The following is a 13964-nucleotide window of genomic DNA, read 5'->3' on the forward strand; positions in this document are numbered from 1 at the left end:
GTAAAGCCTCAGAATAACAAAAGGACCAAGTCATGAGGTCAGTCTATTCTAAGTTTCTTAGGGCTTTCACAAATCAATCACTTTGAAGACCTTGTTTATGCCATACCTGCCTCAGGCCGAACCCCAATCCCAAGAGTAGTATCATAGCTTTTCAGCTTAGAGGCACCATCCTTCACTCTCAAGATGAAAGTCAACTCCACAGTTCTAGAGCTATTGACTCACCTCTTTGGATCTGAACCAGAATGGACCAACTTCTAGAGGGAAGTCCTGGGCAATACATTCAGGCACATTTCTTCCAAACCATTTATTCCCAAATTTGGCACTAGATTAGTCACAGCTTCTATAAGATGTCACAGACACAAATAAAACATTTCCCAAGCCTCACAGGATCAACTTTAACATTCAATTCAATTCAACAAACATGTTTTGTGTTCTCATGACATCTAAAGCACTGGCATTGGTCTCAGCTTTGGCTGCGTGTTAACAATCATCTGGTGAGCCACTAAAGGATTTCTTAGGGCATCTCCACAAACAGATTAGATCAGAGTCTCTGTGGGTGAGGGTAGGTGTTAGGTGACTTGAATGTACAACCAGGATTGAAAAACATCTGGGTAAGTGGTTATACAAAGCTAAGGGAGCCACTGTGCTCTAAAGGTGTTTATAATCTAAGGGGAGACAGAGAGATCCCTGAACAAATGAACTACAGTTGGGATTGTAAATTTGGTTTAGGGAGGTACTTGCATATATTTCCTATGGGCACTTTAAATCTGGCTTGTGAAGGAAACTGTACTTCCTGTCTCTTTAAGTTGATAACATCTGAGGACAGCAGGAGCTATAGAGATCACTTGTATTTGTCCTCTAGTTAATCCTATAATCCTGTGGCCTTGTGATTTGGTGGTCAGAATGCCTTCCTGATTTGTTTGCTGACCATGTGCTTTTCAAGGGGGTCATTAAACTTTCTGAGCCTTAGTGTTTATTTTCTTCAAATGGAAATAATCACACCCGTCTTGGGTGCCTGGGTGGCTCAGTCGGTTAAGCATCTGGCTTCGGCTCAAGTCATGATCTCTCAGGGTCTGAGTTCGAGCCCCACATCAGGCTCTGTGCTGACAACTCAGAGCCTGGGGCCTGCTTTGGATTCTGTGTCTCCCTCTCTCTCTGCCCCTCTCCCGCTCACCTCTGTCTCTCTCTTAAAAATAAACATTAAAAATTTTTTAAAAAATCACACCCAACTCTACCAATTTTAACAGAATATCTTAATGTCCAGTTAAATAATGTGGAAGAATTTTGAGTTCATAAAGGAAAAGATAGAAACCTAAAGTCTGAAGTACCGTTCCAATTCTCCCTGTTCTCCAGGGGGCTCTCCAGTATCAGAAATGGCATGGCTGACTCAGGTTTTTTTCACAGGCCTTGATTATAGCACATGCACAAAGCCCCATGTGTGTAGCCTTAAAAGCAATTGTTGGCGGCAATTGTCTTGGGAAAGGGGCCCCTGGGTGGCTCAGTCGGTTGAGCATCCAACTTTGGCTAGGTCATGATCTCACGGTTGGTGAGTTTGAGCCCCATATTGGGCTCTCTGCTCTCATTGTAGAGCCTACTTTGGATCCTCTGTCTCCCTCTCTCTCTGCCCCTCCCCTGCTTATGCTCTCTCTCTCTCTCAAAGATAAATCATTTTAAAAAAGAATATCCTTAAAAAAATAAATTGTCTTGGGAGAAAAATTACAATTCTTTCTGTAAAGATGAGCTCTGAGACAGCTAGTGCGTTCTTTGGACAACTTTATTTATTCATTCATTCATTCATTCATTCATTCATATGAAGTGGGTATAAAGTGAAGTGCTGGGAATACTGAAATACCTTGAAACAGAAATAAGGGACACCTGGGTGGCTCAGCTGGTTAAGCGTTCGACTTTGACTCAAGTCATGATCTCATGGTTCATGAGTTCGAGCCCCACACCGGGCTCTCTGCTGTCAGCACAGAGCCTTGTTCAGATCCTCTGCCCCACCCCTCTCTCTGCCCCTCCCTTGCTCTTTCTCTCTCTCTGTCTCTCAAAAATAAATAAGTAAACATTAAAACAAAAAGAAAAGAAATGATAGTTACGTCTCCTTCTAGGCATCAGGTTACTCTGGTGGGAGCATGGAATAGCTGCTACCTCCTTCTTGGTCTCTAAACCTTCTCCCTCTGTCCCTGGAACTAGATCCCACCTGAAATAAGCTGGTGGTAACTAGATTATGCTTCCTGAGGATGAGAACCAGGGTCCTCTGATGATAGGAAGGATTTCCCCATTCAGCACACAGGGAGTCCAAAACAAAAACAGAGCAGTTGAGTTCATTTGCCCTGTTGAAGTGGAACAAAGGTATCTTTTGGCTTAGTGCAGATATATGGGGATACAATTAAGTAATACATCTTTTTCCTTCACCTAGGATATTCAACATCTCACCCAATCTCAACCTGAAAATGATTCATACACCAAGGAACAACCATTCAAATCCGTACTAGAATTTCCTGTCAACTCTCTAAATTCAAGTAAGAATTATTTGATTTGTAAAAAATTTGATTCAACTATTATATTTCCTGTGTTTCCATGTCATCTATTCAATAGCTATAAAATACAAAAACAGTAATGCAACACTTTAAAACTTTTTGGCAAAGATTAAAGCATAGAAAATATTGTTGTATGATACATAAGCATTAAAATTTTTTTTACTTAAGGATATGAGGAATCATTAAAGAGATTTATCTAAAGTCAAGTAGTTTCATATTTTTGGTAACACTCATTATTATAAAAAGCTAAGGAGACATGTATATTAATGGGGACAACAAGGAACTTTTACAGTAGAGAAAATGGAGTCTTTACGTGTCTTTTCCCATTTTTTCTTACAAACAGACTCTATTAAAAATATATCCCTAATCGAATCAGCTGCTGCTTTCTCTTCTAAGCCATCACCCAAATGCTTGCTGCAGAAAATTGATGTTGTAACAGGGGAGGAAGCTGAACATAATGTGTTGAAGGTCTGTATATCACACATTGCTCTTTCTGGGAGCACTTACATACACGAAACCAAGTTTCTATCAGCAGAAGCACCTTTAAAACTAAAGGCAGAAGTATAGTTTTCATGAAGACTGAGCTGCTTAACTAAACATGCTAGACACTTCCAAAGATTAAGCCAATATTTTGTTGTATTCTTATTTTTGTACGGGTAATTTTCAGGAAAATGTGTTACTGGGTTTACAACCATTCACATTAGTCTCTTAGAAAGAAGACAGCCAGGGACCCTGTCTTAAAAGAACTTCAGACCTACATTTTATACTTTACATGCCTGTGTTTATAATCAGTGCTATTATTGTGTGATTTAAAAGTTCTACTTACACTGGACATTTTTAAATGATAAGATGAATAGATTTCAGTTCAAGATAGAAAAATTCTGGTTTCCTTTGAAAAGTTCTTTTAAATAAGTTTTGAATTTCATATAAAGCAAGAATTTCACACACGTAGTATATAGTATCATGCATAGGATTTGAATGTTGAGTGACGTAGCCATCAGCGTAGGCACATGAAATAAGGTAGTCATTTTCCAACAAGGAACAGATTTCTCTTTCTTTTTATCCATCTGTTTTTACCCCCAAATCTCCCCATTTCTCTTCTCTTCTCCCATGGTTTACTGATACATTTACTATACAAGTGTGCTTCAAAGCATAATTCTCAGATCGGTTTTAACCACAATTCATTGAAGTAACTGCTAGCAGTGGGGCCCTGGAATGCTATATTTTTAACAAGTCATGTGGGATTCTTTTCCACAGTAATATTTAATGCTGGTAAGCATTAAATTATAGTATGGTGCTCCATGGTACCACATCCTAGTTCTGATGCTGCATTCTTTGAAAAATTTTAGGCATACAAATACTTGCACTATTCCTTTACTTACAAATAAAGTTACTTAACTTGAATAACATTAAATTTCATTTAAAACGTGGTACATATAAATATATTTGTTAAGTGGAAAAGCAAGATGCAGAAAGTATGTATGATATTCTACTGTTTATAGAAAAAATAGGGGACATGGGCACTGGCATGCATATAAACACAAATATCTCTGGAAGGATAAACAAAATATTAGCAATAGCGATCACCTGATCACAGGGGGTAGAAATCGACAGACGAAGAACAAAGGTTGGGAAGGACTTTTCATTTTGTACATCTTTTTGCTTTTGGATATTTGAACTATTCAAAAATTGTATGTTTTAAAAGTTAAATAAATTTTTTAAGCTGGTTTACAAATCATTAACCAAGGTTATTCTGGTAAAAATCAGGCAAATAAAAGTGTTGTAGCATAGAAAGAAATCATTTTAAAATAAATTTTTATATATTTGACATTTCAAAAAATTGTCCTTTAGATCAACTGCAAGCTTTTTATATTCAACAAAACAACACAGTCCTGGACTGAAAGGGGCAGAGGAGCTTTGAGGCTGAATGACACAGCAAGCAGTGACTGTGGAACATTCCAGTCGAGACTAAGTAAGGAATCATTTTGTAAAGCAACCTGCCATTTCTCAGGGTAAAATTTCCAATAGGCACACATCATTTTCTGGAGATGTGTTATGAAATAGTCAACAAATCACTGTTGAAAACAATATTGTTTCTAATGTGCTGTAGGATCTTCCTGTTTAGAGCAGGCTCTGATGTCAAACTACACAGGTTCGGTTCTACCTCTATCACTGACTAATTGGTGACCTTGGGCAAGTGAATCTCCCCACAGCCTAGTTACATCAGCTTAAAATGGGGATAGTAGTACTCCATGACTTATTGAGCAATTGTGAGAATTCAGTGAGATAATGCACCTATGACACAGCCCAGAACACCCCTAAATAGTAATCTCGGTAATATTGAAAGCAATATGATGATTTTTTTTGAAGGGAAAATGGTTTTTCCTAAAAAGGATATTTGCCCTATATTTCATTCTTGGCATTCTAAGCATGTTGTGTGGGGCGAGATGAAGTCAGTTTCCAAGGAAATTAAGGTGTGTGGTTATTGAATCCTGTGTGTGTTTACTGACATCCATAGTGATGGTAGGAATCTGGAGTCAGTCAGACTGAGAGGCTCTCAAAGTTTTTGGCATCTGAAAAGATGCACTGGGCATTGTTCAGAGGCCCAAACCGAAAGTGAGCATAGGCAGAGATCTGGGCGGGGTGTGTAGGTTTACTGGCCAACATTGGGCAATCAGAGCTGTGGAAGGAACCACTGGAAGAAGTGGGATCTGTGTATATGGATTTTTATTGAGTTTCAGATATCAAGCTCAAGAAACCAGTAAGGAATAGAATTCACACTGAGAGAATAGGAACTGTGTTTTCAGTTCTATAACTGGCAAACAGGTTTCTAAATAACCCAACAAAGTATTATTCCCAAGGCAGGTGCTAGTTGTTTTCTACTCTTGTTCAATGCCACTCTGGCCACTGCCTGCCAAAATTTACAATGCATGGTATTTACACTGTTGTGTAACCTGATTTTACTTTTTATATAGTATATACCATGACCACCTTTATACATCAGTAATGATCTTTCTTTAATATTCTTAATGGGTTTGTAATGTCTTGAATAGCCATGTCATCATTTATTTAGCTAATTCCATTTTTTGAATGCTTAAAGTTTTTGCTTCTGTTTTCTCCATTTTGGATAAATATTTTTCAGACCACTGGGTCCTCAAAGGAATTCTAAAATTGTAATCACTGTTTATTATAGTAAAAAAATAATTCCAGCTTTTAAGCTAAAAATGGTCTTCCAACCTAATAAAGCCAATTTGAAAACCAACTTATAATCAAGCCAAATTACAATTTAATAGTGAAAATACAGTCTGAAAAACAACTAGAGGATTTACTTCACTTTCAAAAATGGCAAGTTCCCCGGGGAAGGTTAAGGAATCAACTATTCTGTAGTCTTATATATTCACCTTCCTATTTTAGTTATGCGCAATCAAGGCAGCCTGAGGCTGATTCTCAATAGCAAACTCTGGGCTCAAATGGAGATTCAAAGAGCGAACCACAAAAATTTACGAATAACAGCTACTGATTTAGAAGACTATAACATCAAAGTGTTTTTAATTCAGGTAAGTAACAAATTTCAGTGATAGAGGATTATCCTACTATATTTATAGATCTCTGCAATTGCTAATTTTTTTTCACTGTATTATAATAACTTGCACCATTGGCCAAAAACAAAAAAACAAAAAACCAGCCATTTATTTTGGTTGTTTACAGTTTAACATGAGACCTAAATTTTAAATGAAATTTACAGATTAACACCAAAATCTGTAGTAACCAATTGGCATGTGTCCCAAGACATTTGTATTGATATATGCTTCAAACCTTCACACTTTTTTTTCCATTGAAATTATGTCAACAATCTTACAAAGTTACCAAAGGGACCGTTGTCAAGATTGGCTCCTAGGAGTCCAGTGGAATACATAGCCCAGTGCTTACACTGAATGCTGAAACTGAGAAGGCTTTGAGATCACTGGAAAGGACCCCCTGAGAAATGGAAAAACACAGGGCTAGTAAGTTAAAACAACCAGTCCAACAGCAAATTCCAATTCTGGACATGTGTCAGTCGCCAAGGTAACAGGATGGGAGCACAGCTTTAGCTCTTCCTGGCAGCAGGAATGCTTGACCTCAAATACAAAATCCAGGCACAAGAGAGAGAGAGCTGGCAGGGATCAGGCTAGAAAAAAAGGCTAGGTTTCCCACATGAGCTGAGACCCAGAAGACCGGAGAAGACTGGGTACTTGCGTGACTCAGGCGGAAAGTAACAATGCAAGTAAATAAACTTCCATACAGTAATGGAAAAAAAGTTGGCAAGTGCCCAGTGATGAAAAACCAAAAGTTTTATTAACTACCAATAAGTGCACTATTAGGTATAAGTGATACTGAGTATTAAGATGTTAGAGTAAGATAATGCCCAAGCCCTGTTTACCATTTAGGGAGACAGACAATACCTGATATCCCGCCAGGCTGGATCTCCTGGTTTTGAGTGAGTAAAGCAGCCCACTGCCACTGTCACTGAGATTGAGACTATTAGTTATGATGAGATTCTGCTGCTCAATGTGTGACCCGCACTGACCCTGTAAACTGTAGGATATTTGCTAAATAAACCAAATTTAGTTTGCTAAATGCAAATAAAAATCACCCCAAATTCCATTCCCAGAGATGGTCACTATTAACATTTTTGTCATTTCAGCATACGTGTGTGTGTACCTATGTATATAATGTGCCAACTGTATGATCTTCAGGCAGGTTATATAGATTCCTTAACTTGATTTTACTCATCTGCCCAAAAAAGATTATAATGATACACTTTATAAAATGGTTGGGTAGATTCGATTGCTAATACTTGATTATGAAGTACACATGCGTAACCTTTTCACTCATCAATGAAAATGAGTGTTTTCATGTCATTAAATAGTCATTAAAGGTGAAAAGAATTCTATTCTGCACCATAATTTATTCCATTAATCTTGCTTTGTTAAATACTTATGTAATTTGCTGTCTTTCACTATTATAAATTCCACAAGAAAGATGTGAGGAATTCTCTTTGTACACGTGTTAATTTTCTTGGGAAAAGGCTTGACTTGTCTTGACAAATTTCTCTTCAGAAAGACTGAACCAGTTTTCATTCTCGCCAGCATTTTCTTATGGTACTTCCTGGGAATTATAATTGTTTTAAGCATTGAGAATTTGTTATCCGAAAAATATGTCATTGTGATTTTATTTTTAACTTCTTGTTCTGAATTTCTTGAATGAATATATCTAAATGAATTTAGCCAAAGGCAATATATTGACTAATGAAAGGCATATTTAAATTTTAATACTAGAAAGTGAAGGTGGCAGAGTAGCATTTATATTTTAAATACTTTCAATATTTATTAACGTACTAAAGAAAAATGACATCTTTGCACATAATGTAAAAAATTAAATCAGTCAAGAGTCAACATTTATTTACTCAACACCCTCTATAGATTATTTAGCACAATATGAGAAACAAAAATACTTTATTTAATTTATAGTTATTTTTTGCCCCAAAGTAATTAAGGGAACTTAAGAACATGCAAATGAAAAAAATATAATTGAAGACCCTTCTCCCAAACAGTTGGCATGTAGTTTGTTCTTGCTTGAAAAGTTTGATAGCTTTCTGGAGGGTTAGCAAAGAGAATAATTTACCTACCTTCTCTTTGATATTGTGAAAACATACAAAAATGTAAACCACTGCCATGTTACCTTAAAAGAGCACTGACTCTGATGACAAAGGTCTGGGATTCGAGCCCAGCAGATTTGCTGACTAGCTATGTAAATGCAGGCAAATCATTGTACCTTTCTGAGCCATATCTCCTCATCTGTAAAGGGATGTGGGAAGTAAGTATAAATTGAATACTTGTGCTAAGTGCTTTTGCTAATATAAATGGAATAAATGACTAACTCATAGTTTTGTGGTAAGTGTTGAATAAAAAAAGAACTTGGTAACTGTAAATGTTATACAAATGTGATTGTTACCACCATTTTTTATATTAACAGCAACTATTAAAAATAGCATAGAAAAGTACTGAAAGCAAAGACTTATGATGTGTTTATGATACAATATCATAAGGATGGCTCTGTGGCACAATGGACAGCCCATTGACTTCTATGATGCAATATTAGACTGCTTTAATGAGCTCTGCTTTTCCACAGAGCTGTGAGGCTTGTTGGGATGTCTAAACAAAGTGATGTAAAGGAAGTGGAGGTCTGTTATTCACCGAACCCTCTAATTTTCTATTAGAAATAGAAAAATAGTAAAAAAATAGAAAAATAGTAAAATAGCGGAGGAGGGATAGTCTTGAATTCAAGTAGAAATTTTACATCAAAAATTTCATTTCTCAGTTTAAAACGCACAAATAGGGACCTGTTATAAAATTATTCACTTTTGGATTTAATTTGTTTGGTTCAGGATGTATGGCTTTTTATCCTTTAACTTCTAGGGTTATTTATATCCTAGATTTCTGCCATATAATTCCTTCCTAAGAGTGAAAGATTAAAAATCTCTAAAACGTGGCTATTATTCAGTTATTTATATTCTTAACAACTTAATTTTCCTCATGCAGGCCAGTGCCAAAGATACAGGGTATCTGTACGCGGCAATACATCATCGGCTCGTTGCACTTCGAAGCTTTGGTAAACAGGAAGATGTAAACCAAGCGGAAAGCCAGTCAGATACAATCCTCCAACAATTAAACTGTGAAAGCTGTGATGAGGATGAGGATGATTTCATCAAAGCAACTAAGAATAGATCAGGTAAATAATTTTTCTTTTGTTAGGTCGGAGGTATAAGAAAGAAATCTTCTGCACAATCCTAATATATGAAATTGTTTTGTTGTTGTTGTTTTTAATGGAACTGGTATGTTTAAAGTGGATGAGGGGGCGTTTGGGTGGCTCGGTCAATTGGGCATCCGGCTCTCAATTTTGTCTCAGGTCATGATCCCAGGGTCATGGGATGGAGCCACGTGTCGGGTTCTGCACTGAGCGTGGAGCTTGGTTGGGATTCTCTCTCTCTCTCTCTCTCTCTCTCTCTCTCTCTCTCTCTCTCTCTCCCCCCCCCCCCCCGCTCTCTCTGTACAATAATAAAATAAATAATTAAAAATTTTTTATAAAAAAATAAAGCAGATGGGAATTAGAGTCCTAGCTCTTTGGATCAGAGGAGTGGATTTGAAAGTGACTGCCTTCTATGTGTGGCCTCCATCAGGATTTTACCAAAAGTCATCCTCATTTTGATGCCTGTGTGTCACTTGTGCATAAATTTAATAAAAATACCACAAAGTATTACATTCATACACTGAAACTACCTATTTATTCATATTTCTCTTCACCTGTTCTCATTTTCCTATTATTGGCTATAGTAGAAGAACTTTATAAATACATCATAAATGTAATAAACATATTACAATGGATCCACCAGGCAAAGCTGGCTTGAAACACTGAAACTCCTATTTATCTCCTTTTTTTGGAATTTGCTTTATTCTCAAGGACCTTTTTTGCATAGGCCAAAAAGTACTATTTTTTTGTCAGGATTCATGAATTGAGCAAGGTTAAAATAGAACCAGTAGTTATCAGATTTTTAGGTTTCAGTGCTTGCCCTGGTGAGTAGATTTAAAACAAAAACTTATGATTATTTTTGGAGAAAAAGATTGTCTAGGAAATAATAAGTCCTGCTTTGTTATGTAAATGGAGCCACGTATTTTCAGTAATAGTTTCACTTAGGCCTGAATTCTGTTCTACAGAGAACTGAGCGACATACCTACAAAGATAGTGTGTTAGCAAGCATTTTTCCAACTTTTATTTATTTTAAATCTTAAAGGTAACTTAATCACACATAATTTAAGAATCTATCAAAGCACATGTGTAAAACTTGAGGAAATATCTTCCTTTGCCTAATACTAAAAAATGTAATCAAAATATACAAAATATGCAGACCAGGGGGCACCTGGGTGGCTCAGTTGGTTAAGCATGCAACTTTGGCTCAGGTCATGATCTCAAGGTTTGTGAGTTCAGGTCCTGCGTTGGACTCTGTGCTGCCAGCTCAGAACCTGGAGCCTGCTTCGGAATCTGTCTCCCTCTCTCTCTGCCCCTCCCCTACTCACACTCTGTCTCTCTCAATAAGAAACATTAAAATTTTTTTTAAATATATGCAGATCAGGATTATAGGTTGCTTGACTCAGTGAGCCTAAGAACTAAATGAATATGATTTTTCTTGTCACTATTAAATAGTTTCTTATTCTTCAAAATGTGTGAAATGTATAAATAAAATCATCTTTTATAATGTTTGTATTGTCAATAATAAAATAGGGTCTATTGGAAAATGAATTGGTATCTATTAGAAATGTTAACATGAAATAAGGATTAAATGGCAAAATTCTCTCATCAATAAAAGTCACATTTATGAAGTCTGTATTTTATTATATTCCATTTTAGAAAAGAGTAATATACAACTACCTTCATACAATATGAGAAACAATGGAAATAATGGAAAATAAATGTCAACCATATGAACCCCTCTTCCTCTGCCATTTTTCCCTTTTCACTTAGTACTTTCTCCGGGAGGCGATGCATACAAATGCTGAACTGTTACGAAAGCAATAAAAAGTCCAATTTTTTAAACTTTTTTTCCCATGAATTAAGGAAGGGTTTAGTTATCTGAAATATCATGTTTAAAATTAGCAAATTTCAGGGTGCCCGGGTGGCTCAGCCGGTTAAGCGTCTGACTTTGGCTCAGGTCATGATCTCATGGCTTGTGAGTTCGAGCCCCGGATCAGGCTCTGTGCTCCAGGCTCAGAGCCTGGAGCCTGCTTCAGATTCTGTGTCTCCCTCTCTCTCTGACCCTCCCCTGTTCATGCTCTGTCTCTCTCTGTCTCAAAAATAAACGTTAAAAAAAATTAAAATTTAAAATTTAAAATTAGCAAATTTCCAAATGTTACATATAAAATGTAAATTCTACATTTTGCATTTCATCACCTGTAAGCATCTTCATGCATATTCATGTTCAGTTGTGTTCAATATTAAATCTAATCTGAATGTAACATTTTCTAACATTTTAAATTTATATCACAGATCCTTCGAGGTGGACCCACAGACAGTCGGTTGCCTGTTCATGAGCACTATCTACTATAAATGTGACAACATCTACAAAAAGATTGATCACCTTACTAAAAATCCTAAATCATCTTAAGTAAATGAGAAGATCCTATTCATCCCTTGAAGAGTTTTTATAGCAAAGTTCATAAAACATAATTTGTTGCAATTAAAATTTTTCTCTTATGTAGTCAAATAATTGTAAGGTTTTACATTTTGATTATTGTGGAGAAAATGAAAGAATTTAAGAAATGCATGGACTTAGGAAGTTCAAAATTTATCATTTTTGAAGAGGTAATTTAGAATAGGGTTTGATAACTAATTTGGACTATTCATCACATTGGTGGATATCATAGTTAAAATAAATTTCTGGATTTGATAAATATCTAACTAAGATATTTATTTTTTCAGTCATACACTGTCTGGTCATAAAACAAACATTTTAAAGATTTCCAGTCATGTCTTCAAAAACACTGTAACTGCATGCTAACATTTGATTAAGTCGTGTTTATTTTCTGGGAAATGCGTATTTGCATTTAACCTTTGGATTTACTAATACTATAAAATTATATATTCATGGTATGAATTTCTTTAAATTTAGTATTGTTCTTGGACCTGTATCCATTGTACCTTGTATATGGTTGATTCCAGGTCAGCATCCAATAGTTGTTGAAGGGATGAACAAAATACATTACCTATGTAACAAAACAGTAAGTATACAAAAGTAAAATATGTTAACTCGTTCTTTGCTTTATGTAATTAAATTGTCATTAATACTTTATGGGTGTAGCTGTATAGAGCCTGTTTTTTTTATACATACATATAGCCAAATAAATCTTTTCTTTTTAAAAAAATGTTTATTTATTGGGGCACCTCAGTGGCTCAGTGGGTTAAACATCTGACTCTTGATCCCAGCTCGTGATCTCATAGTTTATGAGTTCAAGCTCCACGTCAACCTCTCTGCTGTCAGTGCAGAGCCTACTTCAGAATCTTTGCCCCCTCTCTCAGTCCCCTCCCCCCTCAAAAACAAATAAACAAATGTTTATCTAATAATAAAATTTGTTTTAATTAATTAATTGAGAGAGAGAGAGTGCATGAATGGAGAAGGGGCACAGAGAGGGAAAGAGAGAATCCCAGCAGGCTCTGCACTCTCAGCACAGAGCCCGACGCAGGGCTCAAACTCATGAACTGGGAGCTCCTGACCTGAGCCAAAATCAAGAGTCTGATGCTCAACTGACTGAGCCACCCAGGCGCCCCCAAATGATACCATAATAATGGTAGACTGTAATAATTTTAACAATCGTGCAACAGAGTTTTGATGCTCCTCTTTTGAGATTTGTCTCAGAGATACTTCATGAGTTACACACAAAAAAGTAGTCTCAGTGCTTGTAGCCATACTTCATTTTTTAATCAAGTTTGATCACCCCATGACTTCAAAATGACTTTTGATCATCACTCTTAAATAGTCCCTTGTTAGAGGCATCTTACTCTTCTCGGTCTGCCATAACAAAATACCGCAGACTGTGCAGCTTAAACAACAGACATTTCTTTCTCATGGTTCTAGAGTCCGAGAAGTCGAAGATCAAAGGGCCAAGAAAATAGGTTTCATTCTGAGGCCTCTGCTCTTGGTTGTAGGCTACTCACAGGATCTCTTTGTGGGACACAGGCAGAGAGACAGTAAGCTCTCTAGGGTCTCTTCCTATACACCAATACCATTACACCAGGGCCCTTCCCTCATAAACTTGTCTAACTGTAATTATCCCCCAAGGCCCCATCTCCAAATTCCATCACATTGGGTGTTAGGGCTTCAACATAGACATTTAGGGGGAGAACATAAACATTCAGTCCATAACTAGGGAATAAGATTTACAGTTCCAAAATGATTTCTGAAAAGTTTTTGAACAATGACGACATCTATCTGGAATAATGGGTCTAACTTCACTAAACGCTACTTTGAAGAACAATATTCATTTGAATGTAGACATGTGAATACACAATTTTTCAAAGTTACGTTATTTTGTTACAATACCTTTTACAGTAATAAAAGCAATTATATATAGATACATATAGATATACTAAAACCTGAGCTAATGCCTGAAAATTTTAGTTTGGCATGTGAAAGTTGAGTTAACTCTTTTCGACCATAATTTGGTTACAATATAAATTGTTCAGAGTTTTGTTCCTTCCCTATAACTGAGTATAACTTAGTGAAAAAGTGAGCTACTAAGAGAAGCCCATTCATTTTTCTAGTGACTGTGGAAGAAATACAGCATCCTTTACTTCTAAATTAAGCAATGATTCAGGAAATGGAAAAGAAAAAGT

The 13964-nt window shown here is 36.3% G+C and overlaps 1 protein-coding gene across 1 annotated transcript in view; it reads left to right on the forward strand.

Annotated features, from left to right (window-relative positions):
* Window positions 1-11817, forward strand: part of RANBP3L (RAN binding protein 3 like) — a 45299-nt gene extending 33482 nt beyond the window's left edge. The window contains exons 10-15 of the mRNA XM_047073902.1: window positions 2420-2522; window positions 2884-3008; window positions 4392-4512; window positions 5955-6097; window positions 9122-9311; window positions 11622-11817. Coding sequence (XP_046929858.1) covers window positions 2420-2522; window positions 2884-3008; window positions 4392-4512; window positions 5955-6097; window positions 9122-9311; window positions 11622-11665 — 726 coding nt within the window. The 3' untranslated portion in view covers window positions 11666-11817. The remainder of the gene's footprint in view (window positions 1-2419; window positions 2523-2883; window positions 3009-4391; window positions 4513-5954; window positions 6098-9121; window positions 9312-11621) is intronic.
* Window positions 11818-13964: the final 2147 nt, after the last annotated feature.

This window comes from Lynx rufus, unplaced genomic scaffold, assembly GCF_022079265.1.
Source record: "Lynx rufus isolate CCGP_SWC_20201006 ecotype Redwood Valley unplaced genomic scaffold, mLynRuf1.p SCAF_1, whole genome shotgun sequence".
Lineage (NCBI taxonomy): Eukaryota > Metazoa > Chordata > Mammalia > Carnivora > Felidae > Lynx > Lynx rufus.